The 16,607-nt window shown below is 48.9% G+C and overlaps 1 protein-coding gene across 1 annotated transcript in view; it reads left to right on the top strand.

Moving 5' to 3' along the window:
* The first annotated feature begins 9,153 nt into the window (after positions 1 to 9,153).
* evlb (Enah/Vasp-like b) overlaps positions 9,154 to 16,607 on the top strand; it is a 45,401-nt gene continuing 37,947 nt past the window's right edge. The window contains exon 1 of the mRNA XM_079753657.1: positions 9,154 to 9,280. Within this exon, the coding sequence (XP_079609783.1) occupies positions 9,276 to 9,280 (5 nt within the window). The 5' untranslated portion in view covers positions 9,154 to 9,275. The remainder of the gene's footprint in view (positions 9,281 to 16,607) is intronic.

Genomic DNA, 16,607 nt, shown 5'->3' with positions numbered 1-16,607 from the left:
TGCTAGTGTGTGTGTGTGTGTGTGTGCGTGTGTGAGTGCTTGCTGTACAGGCAGATGCTGCTGCTAACATTGAGGAAATGCCATCTGTGCGCTGAGATTAAAGTACCCTTCATTGCCTCTCTGATCTGCAGTTATGCTCGAGTGTAATTTGAATATCGCCTCTATGTATGATATGCAAATGAGTTGATGGAGTCTAGGCTCTGTGCGTGCGTGTGTTTGTCTGCGTGTGTGTGTGTGTGTGTGTGTGTGTGTAGGGGGTTCCTGTTTGTTTTTTGTATGTGTGTTCTACATTTGCATGGAAGAGCCCTGGTTGTTGTGTTGTTGTCGAGTTGGGCACAGACTTTGAGCTTTGGCTGCTAATTCCCTTTTACAGCAGCAGGATTATCAGCTATTCTAATTCCCAATCCCATATGGAGGGTGTGGAGGTGGCTCTTCGGGAGGGTGTGTGTGTGAAGTGTGCGTGGTGTGTATGTGTGTGTGTGTGTGTGGGGGGGGGGGGGGGGGGGGATGTCACAGTTCGTTCAAGGAGAGAAAAGGAAAACTGAATTTTTTTCACGCTCAGTGACTTTATAGATTATCGTTTGAAGAAATGTTTGATGAATCAATTTTATGGTGGGATTGATGGATCAAAATGTTGCTTCGACAGTAGCGCTACAATTTCAACCACACACTCATGCACAGACGCACACATAGGCACACCACAGACACACACCATACACATACACACAATTCTTTGAAAATCAATGAATTCTTCCAATATCTTCCATAATATAGAGTACGATTTCCTCATCATCCTCATGACCCATTTTAACATCCATCCCAACTCTGTTTCCTTAAAAACGTTAAAGTAGGACATTGCAGTGGAGGTGTTCCGCAGTTCGACCTGTTGTACGGTAGAGTACAGAAACCCTGCATTGCGTAACACTTTTGAACACATCCCTTTATCGCAAGGTGGGTTAAATAAGCGGCTTTGGCTTTAGCCGTGGATTCCTCCGCAGCTGCTGGGCATGTGTTGCTTTTTCCAGGTCTAGTGGCTCGGTCGGTTAGCACGTTTAGCAGCTAACGGCTAACAGCTAACACTAACAGCACATCATCCCCTTAGACAGGCCCCAACTGTCACCGTCAGAGCATCTTGTGTCAATTAGGCGATGGGGCGGTGACACGTTTGTTTCTCGCTTCCTGTTGTTGTTGTCTTGTTTGTTTGGGTCTTTTCTCCCTCTTGTCTCCCCCACCGTCCCGCCCACCCCCCCGACAGGGGGCTTTGGTGTGGGGGTGGGGTCTCTCTAGTGCTAAAGAGGCTCAGTCTGAGGGATTACACACACACACACACACACACACACACACACCAACACACACACACACGCATTTACACAGGCATACACACGTATGCATACGCACGCACACACACACACACACACACACACACACAGACACGCACACACATAGGCATACACAAGCATGCATACACATGCATACACAGGCACGCACACACAATCACACATGCAAACTCGCACACGCAAACAGAAACAATTTGCATTCAATTGGAGTCCCGCCGAGTTTTTATGCAGCCTCACCCCCCACCACCTCTGCCCACACATACACACATGGGTACACACACGAACACACACACGCACGTAGGGCAAAGGGGGCTTTAAACCTCACTGTCATAAACATCCGTTTGGTGTCTGCTCTGGGCAACGCGAGGAAGAGGAGGAGGAGGAGGAGGAGGAGGAGGTGTGAGGGCAGAGACGAGCAGACAGGATTACTACGCTAAATCCTCTTGGTGGCCCAACAAGACAACAGAGCAGGGCAACACATCCCCCAGACAGACGCCGGCGGTGGTCCCAACCCGTCCGTCGGTGTGTGGGTTAACTCTGCGTCCATCCCTGGACCCAGACGATGCGGTCGTAGTGCGGCCTGTTTCGCCGTTCACGTCCCCCCCGTTCAGAGCCAAGATGGAGGGAGAGAAGGCCTGTCCTCACCCGGGAGCCAGAGGGGGGGGCAGGGACGAGAGGTTGTGCACGCGAGAGGAGTGGACGAGGAGGAGGAGGAACGCCAGCGGGGCGGTGGCGTTAGAGGGAGCCGGCCCCGGTCGGAAGAGGTCGTCGACGTCTTCGCAGCCACTCCCCTGCTTCTCCCACCACGGTACTGGGAGAGCGCCAGTGTTGTGTGACGTCTGTGGAGGTACCAGGGAGGGGTAGCGTGAGGCAGTAGGGGTGGAATGGGAGAGAGGGCTGCGTTAGGAGAGGTTTGGTTGTTGGATGAGGGCTTGGCTCTCCCTCGCTCTGATGGTGACGGTGTGGACGGCGGGGATGGTGATGGTGATGCTGATGGCCGTGGTGACTTTGATGGTGATGTTTGTGATTGTGGTGATGGGGTTGATTGTGGTGACGGTGCCGATGATTGTGATGGTGGTTATGGCGATTAAGGTGTTGATTTTGGTGACGGTGTTGATGAAGAGGATGGTGATGTGACAGTGATGGTGGTGATAATGCTAATGATGGTGGTGATGGGGTTGATGATGGAGGGAATGGTGAGGAGGAGGATGTAGACGATGATGGGATGGGGAGGGCTAGGAGGAGGAGGGAGAGGAGGAGAGGTGACTTTGAAGGTGATCCTCTGTTTGGATGGCAGAGATGATGGACGATGTTGTGTGGATGAATCTGCTGTTCTGTCTTGAATAGCGACAGAGTACAGGACCAACAGAGTACAGTCAACGCCTGTCCATTGATTTTGGTGTTGATAATAATGCTGTGCTGGTATTTGTTGTGGTTTTTGATTCCTCAAAATGCTGTCCAGGAAGCAAAGAGGTATTTTACTTTCATATCCACTTCGTTTTTATTTGCAAAAGATGTCCTTATTCACTTGTTGTAATTAGTTCAGTGAGGGTTAGCTCTGAGGAATCCTTAATGTGCTCTTTAGAGTATTAGTTTATAGACCCTTAATATCATCTTATCTCAATGTGTCCAATCAGTAACCAAGACCTAAGAATACTAAGAATACCCTGGTTTATCCTCCAACAAGCTTTGTTGTTTCTTACAATGTGAAAGCTTGTGAAAATGCACGATAATGCCCGGAAAAACACACTTTAGCATGAATAATTTGTGTGCATGCTTTTTTCGAAAGGCATACTGTAGCAAAACAACAGAAACCCAAACAGATAGCCCCCGGCTTAGCAATTAAAGATCCGCTCTGAATAGAGGAGATTAATCTTGAATGGGGACCAGCTACCATCCGTTTGGCGGCGTTCCCCAATCCCTTTATTTCCAGGTCATTAATTCAGGAATCCTTCAAGGATTTAGTGTTGTCACGTTATGTCAGATTCTAGAGAAATGTCTCAATCTATCTATCTTTCGATGTATCTATCTTTCAATGTATCTATCTTTCAATGTATCCATCTATCTATCTGTCTATCTATCTGTCTGTCTGTCTTTCTTTCTATCTATCTCTCTCTCCATCTCCCTCTCAATCTCTCTCTTTCTCTTCTCCATCTCTCCCTCCCTCCCTCTCCCTCTCTCTCTCTCTTTCTCTCTCGCCCCCTCTATCTCTCCCTCTCTCTCTCTCCCCCTCTCTCTCTCTCTCTCTTTTTCTCTCTCTCCCCCCCCCCCCTCTCTCTCTATATCGATCCATCCATCTCTCCGTCCACTGATGCAGCACACGGTAACACACTGTGTTTCCCCCCCCCCCCCCAGACGACCGCAGCTCGGCGGCCAGTGGTCTGGACGTGGTGGACCGCCTCACCTACCTGGAGCAGAGGATGCAGATGCAGGAGGACGAGATCCAGCTGCTGAAGATGACCCTGGCCGACGTGCTGAAGAGGCTCAACGTCTCCGAGGAGCACCAGGCCTCCACCTCCTCCTCCGGCGGGCGGAGGACCCCCGGGGCCAAAGGTGATGGGGGTCCGGTGTGGAGGAGTCGTTTAGGAGAATGATTGATTGACGGATGAGGTCGACGACGATCGACGACGGTTACTGTTAAATCGAGCCGTTAGTTTTAGGGTTTGTCCGTTGCGTTGAACATAAGTTAATTTTCAGAAACGTCTGTTTTCCTTTTTTGCTCTCTCGCTCTTCCCCTCTGTCTGTTTGTCTCTTTCACTTTCTTTCTCTCTCTCTCTCTCTCTTTCTCTGTATGTCGCTCTCTGTCTCTTTCTTTTTCTGTCTCTCTCAATCCCTCTCCCATCTTTCTCTCTCTCTCTCTCTTTCTCTCTCTCTCTCTCTACTTTATGTCTCTCTGTCCCCTTCTGTCTCTCTCAATCCCATTTTCCTCTTTCTCATTCTCTATCTCTTTGCTTTGTTTGAACTCTAAAATGATTTAGATCTTACTGTATGTTTTTTCCTTGTTTTCATTTTATACTGTTCTTTTAAGGTGCAATTATCTGCATTCCCCCAGAGATGCCGCTGCTCAAGTGTTCCCCTTATGTTGTGTTACCACAGGCAGCAGGCCGGTATCTCTGGTTCTGCCTCCCAGAAACCCCATGGGGAACCCGCACGCCGCGTCCCTAAAGAAGAGCACCACGATGCCCTCTAGCGGTATGGGAAGGAGCTACACCTCTTCACCAACACCCTCCAAAAGGTAACCGTCAGTGTGACGGTTGGTGTTGTGTTGTCTCTTAATGTACATATACTATTTGTATCTTCATCAAATCAAAAAATATATACAGGATAAGCTGATAGAATGGCCTGAGGGTTTCTCTAAAATATTACGATGACATGGTGGTATATGGCGTGTGGTCTAGTCAGACAAAACGTTTCAGAAACCTGAAATAATCGTCAGTTTTCCGTCCTGTTCCTCCAGCTCTGTGAAGGATTCGGGGTGTAAATCTTCCAAGACACGCCCCCCTTCAGCAGCCTCTACCTGCAAGACTGCTGCTGATAGGTGGGTGCTTCCCCTGTCCCCGCCCACCCTGCATCCTTATAGGCTCTTACAGAAACACTCATATGGTTCTACTGTACTTTTCTTTAACAGCCCTCAAATGTGATAGTGTGTCTGGAACAAGGCCGTCATAATTTGGCTGGTGGGAGATTTCAGAGTTTGTTTTATATTTTGTTGTACCGTAGTTCCATTAATTCACAACACAACACACAACACACACACACTCTCACTTTGCAAGCATACTTTAGCTCCTCAGACTAACTGTCGTTCTGTTTGTCCGTTCGTCCATCCATCCATCCATCTGTCTTTCTGTCTACGTACATGTCTGTCTGTCTATATCCACACCTGTCCGTCTACGCACATCTCTGTCCATCTGTCTACATACCAATCTGTCTATCTACAACCATGTCTTTACCTCTGTCTGTCCGTCTGTCTACATACATGTCTGTTCATCTGTCCTTCCGTCCTTCCATCCATCCACCCGTGTGTGTGTCTCGTACATGTCCGTCTGTCTCGCAGCGGAGGCCATTCAGCGAAGGATCCCTCATTGACCGTAGGTAAGAGGGGGAGAACACACTATAAAAGTTAGTTCATTTTTCCACTCCATTATCCCGACTGCACTTAACCTCACTAGCGGAGCGCCCTGCAAATGCCAGAGCGGAATGGCAAACAGCTGTGCGCTGCTGTCTTGAGCAGGCTGCAAAATGTCAGAATTAAATGATTTGAAATAAGCTCAGCTTGAAGTGCTGCTGGACTTGTAACAACATGTGCCTGTGTGTGTGTGTGTGTGCGCGCATGTGTGTTTGGGGTGGGGGTGGTTTACAGGGAGCAGACGGGTGACAAATTGTAAAGGTAGGCTTCATTCCTGACATTAATAACATAATAAGTGAAATAAAAATACAATAGAACAAAATAGACACGTTTGCGGTCGTATTCGGTCACCGCGTTCCTCCATATATCATACCGGGACTCATCTGTCCTCTCTCACCCTTTCTGTCCATTCTGCCTCTCCTCCCCTCCACATATTCACACCCCTGTCTTCTCCCCAACCACCACTACACACTATTCCTCCGCTCTTTCTCCCCTTTCTGTCTGTTTCTATCTCTTGCTATCCCCTCTCTGTTTGTCTCTTTCTCTCTCTATATCCTTGTTTGTCTCTCTCTCTATCCCTCTCTCTCTCTCCCTCTCTATTATTACGTTTGTCTCTCTCTATCCCCCTCTCTCATCCATGCCTGAATCGCCTTTCCTTCCTTTCTCTCTCTCTCTCTCCCTCGCCCTCCCCTCTCTCCTCTCTCACCCATGACCCCGCGTCACCCCCTTCCTCTGGCTCTCTCTCCCCCTCCCCCCCCCCCCATCACACTTCACTTAGTGACTATGCAGATCTATCTGAGCCCCCCAGCAAGAAGGACTGGGTCTTCTGAACACGAGGCCCCGCCCGCCCCCACCACCGCCTTCTTCACCTCCTCCACCACCATCGCCGGCGGCAGCAACCGCAGTAGCAGCGGCCGCACGGGGGCCCCAACGCCCATGGCACCAGGGGCCGGTCAGGGGGCCGGGGGGGGCTCCAGCAGGTCGGAGGGACGGAGGACGAGGCCGGGGTTCACGCTGAACCTGCAGAAGACCCCCAGCGGCCAGGGCCAGGACACCAGCAGCTACAAGAGCCCGCTGAAGTCCCCCAGCCAGTACTTCCAGATCTGTTATTAGTGTGTAGGCTGGGGGGGGGGGGGGGGGGGGGGGGGGTTTGAATTTTATTTTGGAGTCTCCTTGGACAAAATGGTAAAAAAAAAAAAAAAAAAGAGAATACAAATTAAAAGGGATGTGAAGAAAATCCTGTTGTTGACTTTGGGTTAGTTTAGAGAATGGTTCATTTTAGATCTGTTAGAGAATAGTACTTGAAAAGCAGCGTTACACCCTGAATCAAGGGTTGTTAAAATCTTCAAACTAGAACAAGTTAAAGTCCTCTCAAGAGACACCGGTCTAATCCTGGTTTAAGCCAAACCGTTTACTTGATCAATGGGTTTCAGCTAACCTTGGGATAAAAGACATCAGAAGACTTTTGCAAAACATTGTATTTGTATAAGAAATTAAATTTCAAAACGATCAACAATCTTTGAGGTACCAGGGATTTGGGCCATACATGTGTGGTAGTGTGAATGACTGCATATTTTGAAAGGCAGGTTTTACCAATACTTAAGAGCAGCCAAAGTGCAGTGTGTGAATTGGAGTGGATTGTTGTGGAAACTGTTTGTAGCTTCTCCAGATATGTTTTTTTGATGATAGCATTAGGTCGTAGAGACACTTTTCCATCTGCGTTCCACTTGTTTTTTATCTTTCTGTATGACTGTATGACTAATAAATTGCCTCAAAGTGGCCAAATGTTTGATTCGTTCTGAGATTCAGCTGAAACTTAAGTCACTCAAATCGCACTGATTTCACTGGATTTGCTTGATTATTTCCGATGGAACGTCTCATTTTCCAAGAGTCTCTTTCTTGTTTGCGAATGTGTGTGTGTGTGTGTGTGTGTGTGTGTGTGTGTGTGTGTGTGTGCGTGCGTGTGTATTTGTTTGTGTGTATGCACAAGGATATCTGTAGTCATTAGTCAATACAGCATGGCTTGGGAATTTATGATTTTCACTTTAATACATAGGCCTACTCTTGACTTATCCAGATGTAATATTTATGAAGACGGATGCTGGTTTTACAATATTTATCTAAGGCGTTGTGGTCGCGTATCCGTGGCTTTAGCGCCTCCTGGTGGACAATGTATGCAATCCAAAAAATGCAACGACAGCATTGGCACAGACAACATTTCAATAAACGATCAACGCTATTTTGGTAGAAGTGAACGTTCTATGGTAACAGTTTAATCATCTAATTGTATTGGTGTCGGCCTACTTATATGATATGATCCTTGTTCAGATACCCTTTTGATTCAGTGTTAATTATTTAATCGACATAGCATGAAATAGAAAAATCTAGATTTCTATGCATAACATAGCCTATCCCTGGGGAAATAAAATAACTTCACGCCCTTTTTGCTGATGTTGTACATCCAACGTGAATCATGAGCCAAGATGGTTTCCTTCAGCCTGCCTTGACTAATAGGCGATGATTCTGGCAGAGCAAACGAAATGAGCTTCCAGAATCAGGGTCCCAGGCTGGGTTTCCTTCCGGCCTTTCAGAACATTCAACCCAATTTAATCATTGCCTCTGTACTGTTATTTATTATTCCCTCTAGTGGCCAGAGTGGGACAGTGCAACGGGTGTGATTTATTTTGTATGTAACTAGTGGATGTGAGGGTTATTTCGCGTGTAGAAAATATGATAAAAGAATGTAAGAAATGAGACTATCAACAACCTTTTTTCACTTTCCCCCCCGCCCTATAGTCCCACCATTTTATTTACCATAATAACTAGGCCACTACCAACACCACTCCTGCTGCTACTAGGCCTGTAAGTAGTAGGCTACAAACCACTTAAATCAACAGCACCATGCCTGTGTGATATCACATTACAATGATTAAAAGAAAGCAGTCATCTTGTGACAACCAAAGAGCGTTAGGATAACACCACCTGTCCGCCGAGACGAGGTGGCAGCTGGTTAACGGAGAGGGGTGAAGATCACTCGGTGTTCGGTGTCTCCTCTCCCGATGGGTGTGTTCAAGACTCATTACCTATTTTGACTTGAAGGTATACTTTGAACAAACTACTTCATTCATCCTTCAATTACACTCCTGTATCTGACACCTTTTCCTTAAATATACGTTGTTATCCCTAAAAACGATGAAAAGGCGGAGATAACTTTCTCAGGCGCTTGATGTGCGCTCGTTTCGCTTCACACGTACGCGCGGTGCAGCAGCAGCACCGACGGCGGGTCCGCAAACCGGGAAAACTCAGCGCACCCCGAGGCGCGCCGTGGCGTTGAATATTTCAGCCGATTTCTCCCACTTCTCTCTCCCTCTCTACCCGTTTCCTCCCTCTTGTGGTGAACCTCCGCTCTCCGTGCTCCCCCCACCCGCCGCCCCCAGTGGTTGAAAGCGAAAGAAGGAAAGATGGCACCTCCGCCGCAGCTGTCCTCTCCTCCAGCCGGCCTCTCCTTCTCCTCACCGCGGCGCGACGAAGCGCTCTGAAAAAAAATGGCGTGGAGGAAACCTCTATGGCGGGAATTGATCTGAAGACGTCCAGAGACGGTAGAGAGAGAACGTACCCCCACCCTGTCGCCTTCCAACATCTGCCCAGCACCCAGCGAAGCCTCGCTGGCGTTGGCAGCCCGCATCAAAAATACTCAATTGCTCGATTTCAATACGTTTTCTGGGCATCTTCCGAAGCCTTTATTGTGACCAAAACGACAAAAGACCAGAGCCGGTGACGAGAAGAGCTTCGGTGAATCGCAGGAGGGGAAGATGAGGTAAGCATTAAAAAGCGTTTGTGTTTGACTAAGCGCGTTATTAATACTGCACAATGAACGGCAGGCTATGTTGGGCATCGTGGGTGAAAGATGCTTAGATGTCGAAGACTTCATGTTAACATGGATGTAGCCTACTAATGTTGGGATTGTTTAGGGTGCTTTTTGGGGTATGTGGTCTGAACCCAAATAATAAAGCCGCAGCTAAAAAAGGTATGGAGGAACGTGCTTTGATTAACCCGGTAGGCTATGTGTTACCTGTGGGTCTCTGAATAATGAAGGTGTTTTTTTTGACCTCGTTGTCGTTAACTTTGACAGCTTTTGTCGAAGACAGGCACGTAAAACACGACCGTTAAAAAAAACGAGAGCAGGAGAGGAGGTTTCTCTAAAATGCCAATGATGCTGCTGCTGCTGCTGCTGCTTGCGAGCACGAAAGCATCCCTGACTCCAGCTCGCCGCTGTGTGTGATGTGTCACGTGGAAGCGATCTGCAGATTAAAAAAAAAGGGGGTGTTGTCATGGTAACGAGGCGACACGTGTAGAGTTGAGTCACAGCGGTGCCACTCTCTAATCCGCAATACAGGTGAACGCGGCCGACTGCAATGGAATTAGAGAAGCGCCTCCCAATATATTGTCTTTATTTTGACAGGCGCACTCACTTTGACACGCTATAGTCGAGAGCGGGCACACAGACCGACGTGGTGGGTTTCTTCATTAACACACCCAATCAGAGCTTCGCTGGCCTGTATGCACGGGCTCCATTGGATGAATAGCAGAGGAGGCGTTTCCCAGCAGAAGCCGGTTTTGTAGCCAATCAGCTGAAAGCGTTGGCACAGGTTTACTATGTGCCAAAGAAACCCCAGGTTGAGGCTAACTGTCTTTGGCACAGAGTACCGTAGGCTTAGAAGCTGCGTTGTGTGTGTGTGTGTAGAAGCTGTGTTATGTTTGTGTGTGTGTGTGTGTGTGTATGTAAGTACGGTGCGTGTGCTTGTGTGTGTGTGCTTGTGTGCTTGTGTGTGTCTATGTATGTGCTGCGTGTGTGCCTGTGTGTGGGCCTGTGTGTGTGCATGTGTTTGTGTGTCTGTGTGCTTGTGTGTGTGTGTGTGTGTGTGTGTATGCGCCTGTAGGTGTGTGTGTTTGTGCCTGTATGTGTGTTCCTGTATGTGCGTGCATGTGTGCGTGCATGTGTACATCTCTCAAGGTCAGAGTGGAACTCTGCCAAGAGTGTACTAACAAGCTTCTGAACCCCCCCCTATCCTTCGCCGTCTCATCCCTCGGTTTTACCTTTTTTCCCTCTCACTTCATTATCACCTTGTTTCCTATCGTGAAACCCATCTGCTCCTCCTCTCCAACCCTCCGGTACCACAGGAGATCGAGCCCTTCGGCAGCCACACTAACCAGGCTGGCTTTGTCCATGTTCTGGCTGGGTTCCGTCTCTGGGCTGTATCTACCCGTATCCACACCGAGAGTGACTAAAGGGCTGACTATGGTTCCACGTCGACGCAACGCAAGGACCACGCAGTCGCTTCGACGCAGTCGTGAAAACCTGTTTTGGTTCTGAGTCGGGTTTTAGTTAAAGGACCAATCGCAGCCCTTGCTGCTGCGTCGCCTTGACGCAAGGTTCAAGTTTTTGGGAGGCGCACGTCAGGCCCTTGCGTTGGCCGCAAGGAGGGTCCGCGAGGACGTAATGGGTCTGTAAACCCCCTCGCGTTGAGTCGACGTGGAACCATAATCAGCCCTTTACAGTCTAAAGATACGTTTTATTGATGAGCAGGGTGTCTCGCCCGAGAACACCCTGATTGCGGACATTGGGGACAGAGCCCAGAACCCTTTGGCTCGGAGACAAAAACACCCCGACCGCAAACACCGGCCTGCCCTCAGCGGTCGATACCACAGACGTCGATGACTCGGTCTGTCAGAGTCCTCCTTAGCTAAACTTTCTGCTGGGTGCTAGAGCTGATATAAAACTTTATTTATAGTCACACGGTGTACACGGCTGGGTTCGAGGCAATGTATTGGTGCTCGGGTTGTGACTGAATCAACACCCTTTTGTGTCGGCTTTCACTGTAGCTTGATATCACCTTGGCTGTACGTAGATAATAGGATTTCGTGTCGTCTGTTTCTATTGTTCAAACTTTGCAGCCTTCTGGGCCTTTCTTTTGATCAGCAAAATCGTCTTTTTCGAGGGGTGTGACAAGGGTGAAACCACCACAGTGTCTCACACAGTACTGCAAATCAAAGCATACTTGCATCATGATCTTCTCCACACTATCTATGCCCTCATGGACGAAGTCCTCCAACTGCACCCCTCCAAAGACGTTTGGAGACCCTGTAGGTGTTTGAATTGTGTGTTTGTGTGTGTGTGTATGTGTGTGCGTTTGACTGTGTGCGTATGTGGGCTTCCGAGTGTCTCTCTGCTCAATGCCCCCCCCCCCCCCCCCCCCCCAGACCTTGGATTCACTTAATCAAGTGAAGGTCTAGACTAGATGCCGGTGGTGACCTGAAGCCACCAGACTAACGGTCTAGGTTATTGACTGTGCCCCGGTGACTCTGGGACCGACCGGGAGTCCATCACTGCTGGACGCTGTGTTCTCCTCCCTCTGTTCCTTATCAGATGGTGATGCGCTGTGGTTTATGGATGTGTACTGTAGGTGGCAACACAGACTATAACTCTGGCATTACTGCTCGGAAACATTTGCGCCGCTTGGGGAACTGTTGTCACTTTGTGTGTGTGTGTGTGTGTGTGTGTGTCTGTGTGTGTGTGTGTGTGTGTGTGTGTGTGTGTGTGCTGGTTTATGATGCTAATATTTCACCATTCCCCACGGTTGCAGTGTAACAGCTGAACGACCGCAAGAGGTAAAACAGAGCGAAGAAAAAAAACATATTGAACTTTGGAATAGACTGATATGACATATAGTTCAATAGCATTATCAGTAATAGCGCTATCATTCTTTATGCAGCACTCTGTGTATGACTGTTGTGGTTTAGCAGTTGGCTGTGGGTTTGTGGGTCTGTGTATGTGTGTTACAAGGACACAAAACTGAGCCCGATTAGTACTGTAATCTAATGAGCATTGGTTTCACTGAGATCTGACGTACATTCGCCAAGGACAGATTGGAGGCTAGATGGTTGTTGGATGCATGTTGTTATACTCCGTAGAGGGAATTGTCTGGTGCTCCCTCTCTCCCTTCCTCCCTCCCTCCGTTCCCTCCCTCCCTCCCTCCCTCCCTCCCTCCCTCCTTTCATCCCTTCCTCCTTTCCTCTTTCCCTCTCTCTCCATCCCTCCTTTCCTCTTTTCCTCTCTCTCTCCCTCCCTCCCTCCCTCGCTCTCTCCCTCCCTCCCTCCTTCTTCCCACCCTCCCTTCCTCCCTCCCTCCATCCCTCCCTCTCTCTCTTCCCCTCCCTCCCTCCCTCCCTCCCTCCATCCCTCCCTCCCTCCTCTTCCTTGCTCCTCCCCATCCCTCTCTCCTCACTAATGATGCGCAGGCTGTGTATTTCAAAGGCCCATGGCTGCGTCTCTTATGCTAATGCCCTGTTGTGACACAGAGTTGCACCAACTTAACGAGGACTCGGCGAACCTTCGACTAACTTCTAGAAAAGGTTATGAGTCCTCATTGGAAGGTGCTGTGCTAAAAATGTACAGCTATGACTCACTGTTCACATCTTATCATATGACTCACTCTTACTATCAATGTACTCCAGCAGTAACTTCATGATAACAGGTACTGCTAACAAACTGGAAAAGCTGTGCAAACTGTATTGAAGCGTTTGGCAGTTGGAGTTAACTAAGCTAATAACATTACGAGTGAGTAATTATGAGTGTGGACTATTTTCATTGTCAAATGCTTGGTAGTATTGACATCAAGTTAATTAATAAGGCAATAAGTCATTGAAGTTGGTGATACGATGACACCATTCATTTCCATTGATCAGACCCATAATCAGTTGTCTGAGTCATACTCGTGTTGGTTATGTTGGGTTTTATATTTCTACAGACAGAACATGGATAATATTCAATCTTCAGTGGGAGTGGGAACACAAATGAATAAACCAACAATTGATTTATCTTTTTTTCTTTTGGTTGTCAGTTTTGTTTTGTATTATGTTCAGTATGAGAACTTATGTTAAATTTAGAATGCACTTAGTTGGTCTTTGTTTCTGAGATGAGATGAGATGAGATGAACTATTATGGCTCAAACCAAATATATATCTGCTGTCCCCGGATATCAAATATCTTTTTAATAATTACTCACATTTCTAACCATCATTGCCCTGGCTAGCTTTTGAGTCAATTTGAAAAAAGTGTTAAAGAAATTCTACTATAAATGAATGCATCTACAAATCCAAACCTTCTATGTGCATGGATCACTGATTGACACCGTTCTCGTCCCATGCACTCTAAAACTATCCCAGAAAGAGCTAGTGTGTGCGTTCTCTGAGGACGTTGTTTATGGGCCACTCTGCTTTGACCCCTTCAACCGCAGTTTTACCGGTCAACCATGTTTAATCCAGCGCCGACACATACGACCCAATCGATCCGCCGCGATTGTTTTCCTCCAAAGTGTATTGACTGATAGGTTGGTGGTTTGGCATTCTTTTTAGGGGTGACCCATATGGAACCAGTAGTAGTAGTAGGTTAACCTCGCCAAACCACCCCAAAAGCCATCATCTCCCTTCCACCCTGTGGACAGTTTGTGCGCTTACGAAACAAGGAAAGTGACTTGGCTTGTTTGAGTGCGTGGGTGAGTGGTAGCTTTCCAACCCATTGCCCGTGACCTTATTGTGTGCACCAATAGAATCGTCCCACCATACGGCCCGACTTAAAGGGGAAATCTGAGGAATGGCTTGGATTACAGTATTTTATTCATACCATAATCCATGATTTATGGTGCTGCTTGTACATGGCCCTCCGCCCACCTCCACCAGTAAACCACTAAAGGGAAATTCACGACCAGCCTCTTCCAATCCTCCCCTTCCTCCCCCCTTCCCCACCGAGCCAACCCCATCCACCCTCAAACCTCCCCCCCTCCCCCTGCTTTGAAGTGGCGCAGGTGTGACTTCTCGAACGAGGCCGTGCGGTAACTTTAGATCTGTGGATTGTGACTGTTTAAATTGGATTGACTGGAGAGAAGGGGAGCTCAGCCAAGTGTATGACATCCAGAAGCCCTGCAGTAAACCTCACCAATCCTTCCTCAGGCTCCTGGCTGTCCCAAGCAAGCAGAACATTTTGTCATCGTGCGCTTTGTCCGAAGCCACCCCCCCCACGCCCGAGCACAATTGGTATGATCCGTCCCGTTACGATCCGTGGTCGGCCGGCTGGGTCCCGACGTGTCTGCGTGGGGGGACTGCGTTGTGATCCTACGGGTCTGCTGTATTTTGATCCAGTGCAGTCTGGGTCAAAACCGTGGCTTGTGTAAGTCACCGCAAGACAACAACCTAGTGCAGTGCTGTGAGGTGGATCCAATGTGGCAGGGCGAGGGACACAGGGATGGAGAGAGAGAGAGAGAGAGAGAGAGAGAGAGAGGGAGAGAGGGAGAGAGAGGGAGCGAGAGGGAGAGAGAGGGAGAGAGAGGGAGAGAGGGAGAGAGAGGGAGCGAGCGAGCGAGAGAGAGAGAGAGAGAGAGAGAGAGAGAGGGGGAGCGAGCGAGAGAGAGAGAGAGAGAGAGAGAGGGAGCGAGCGAGAGAGAGAGAGAGCGAGCGAGAGAGAGAGAGAGAGAGAGAGAACGTAATCAAGTCTTTGTGAATGAGAATCGCCCCCTCCCCATTCCCTACTCCCAACTGTCTGTGTGGTGCTTAAACTGATCAGCTCGTGTGTGTGTGTCTGTGTGTGTGTGTGTGTGTGTGTGTGTGTGTGTGTGTGTTTGCCCGCCATTGAAATGATGATTCAATGATGAGTGCTTTTAAGCTGAAAAGATGGAGAAGTCACAGACCATTTGAACCTAATTCCTTCACATTTCTAGTTACACACACACACACACACACACATAGACACACACACAGGCCCACACACACACAGGTACATACACACAGGCACACATGCAACACACACACACACACACACTCACTTCCAACCCCCACCGTTGCCCGGAGCCTCTACCTTTAAGCAGCCAGTCTATATTTAGCTGGGGTGAGTGTGTACTTATGTGCGTGAGGGAGAGAGTGCCCATAGGGTCTTTCTTTCTCTCTCTCGCTCTCCCCTGTCTTTCTACCTCTCTCCCTCTTCTCTCTTTCTCTCCATCTCTCGCTCGTTACCCTGTCTCTACTCCCACGACTCCTCTCTCTCTCTCATAGCTGGAGTGAGCCCACTGCCTACGGTCTCTCTATCTTTTTTCTCTGTCTCTCTTTCTCTCTCCTCCTTCTCTTAGCACCCCTTTCTCACTCTCTCCCAACTCTACCTCTACTCTTTCATCTCTCCATCATCCCCTCCTCCTTCTCATTTAGGACTCCCTCTAAATCCCTCTCCTACTCCCCCCCCTCCTCTCTCTACCTCTCTCCTCTCTCCCCCCTGCTCTGTCTCCTCTCTCCTCCCTCTTCCCTCTCTCACTCTCTCCTATCCTCCCTCCTCCCTCTCTCACTCTCTGACACTCTCCTCTCTCCTCTCTCCCCCCTGCTCTCTCTCCTCTCTCCTCCCTCCCTCTCTCACTCTCTCCTCTCTCCTCCCTCCTCCCTCTCTCCCTCTCTCAATCTCTCCTCTCTCCTCCCTCTCCCCTCTCTCCTCTCTCCTACCTCCTACACTCTGCGTCCGGGCCTTTGGTCTTCATGTACCGGTTGGGTGATCACGATGATGCCGACATTTGACTAAACCCCCCCCCCCCCCTCCTGTTCAGTGCTGTCGACTAGATGAACCACAGGATGAATGTACATTGTGGTTCCACGGGGGAACCAACATGCAAACACCTAACCCACGCCGTCTCAGCAGGAATAGACACTTCAGTGCGTCGAGTTAGCTGTTTTACTATTGTGCTAAAGATGCACTTTCTTATTTTTATCAGTGGCCGAACGCAATCCGAGATTGGGTCGATTTCCCCTGTACAGTTTGAGATCCTGCAGCCCAAAGATGTCCCTCTCTGCTCCATGATGTGTGCAGGCCTACAACCAGGCTGCCTCCAAGCCTGGTGAGCTTGGTGACAGTGCAGGGATGACACACGCAGCACTGATGTACTGTGATGACATGTGTGGTGCGGTGTGGTGTGTTGTCACGTGGTGTCATGCAATGTGCAGTGCGTTATGGGTGGCTTGAGAGGAAGCCGCGCTGTGATATTATTGGTCGGAGCTTACATCGATTCGATTCGTCGGCTTCTTGGCTCACCGAGCGCTGACATGGGAGGGAA

This window comes from Pollachius pollachius (assembly GCF_949987615.1).
Source record: "Pollachius pollachius genome assembly, chromosome: 16".
NCBI lineage: Eukaryota > Metazoa > Chordata > Actinopteri > Gadiformes > Gadidae > Pollachius > Pollachius pollachius.
Note: the sequence above shows the minus strand (reverse complement) of the source record. Positions and strands in the feature narration are given on the sequence as shown.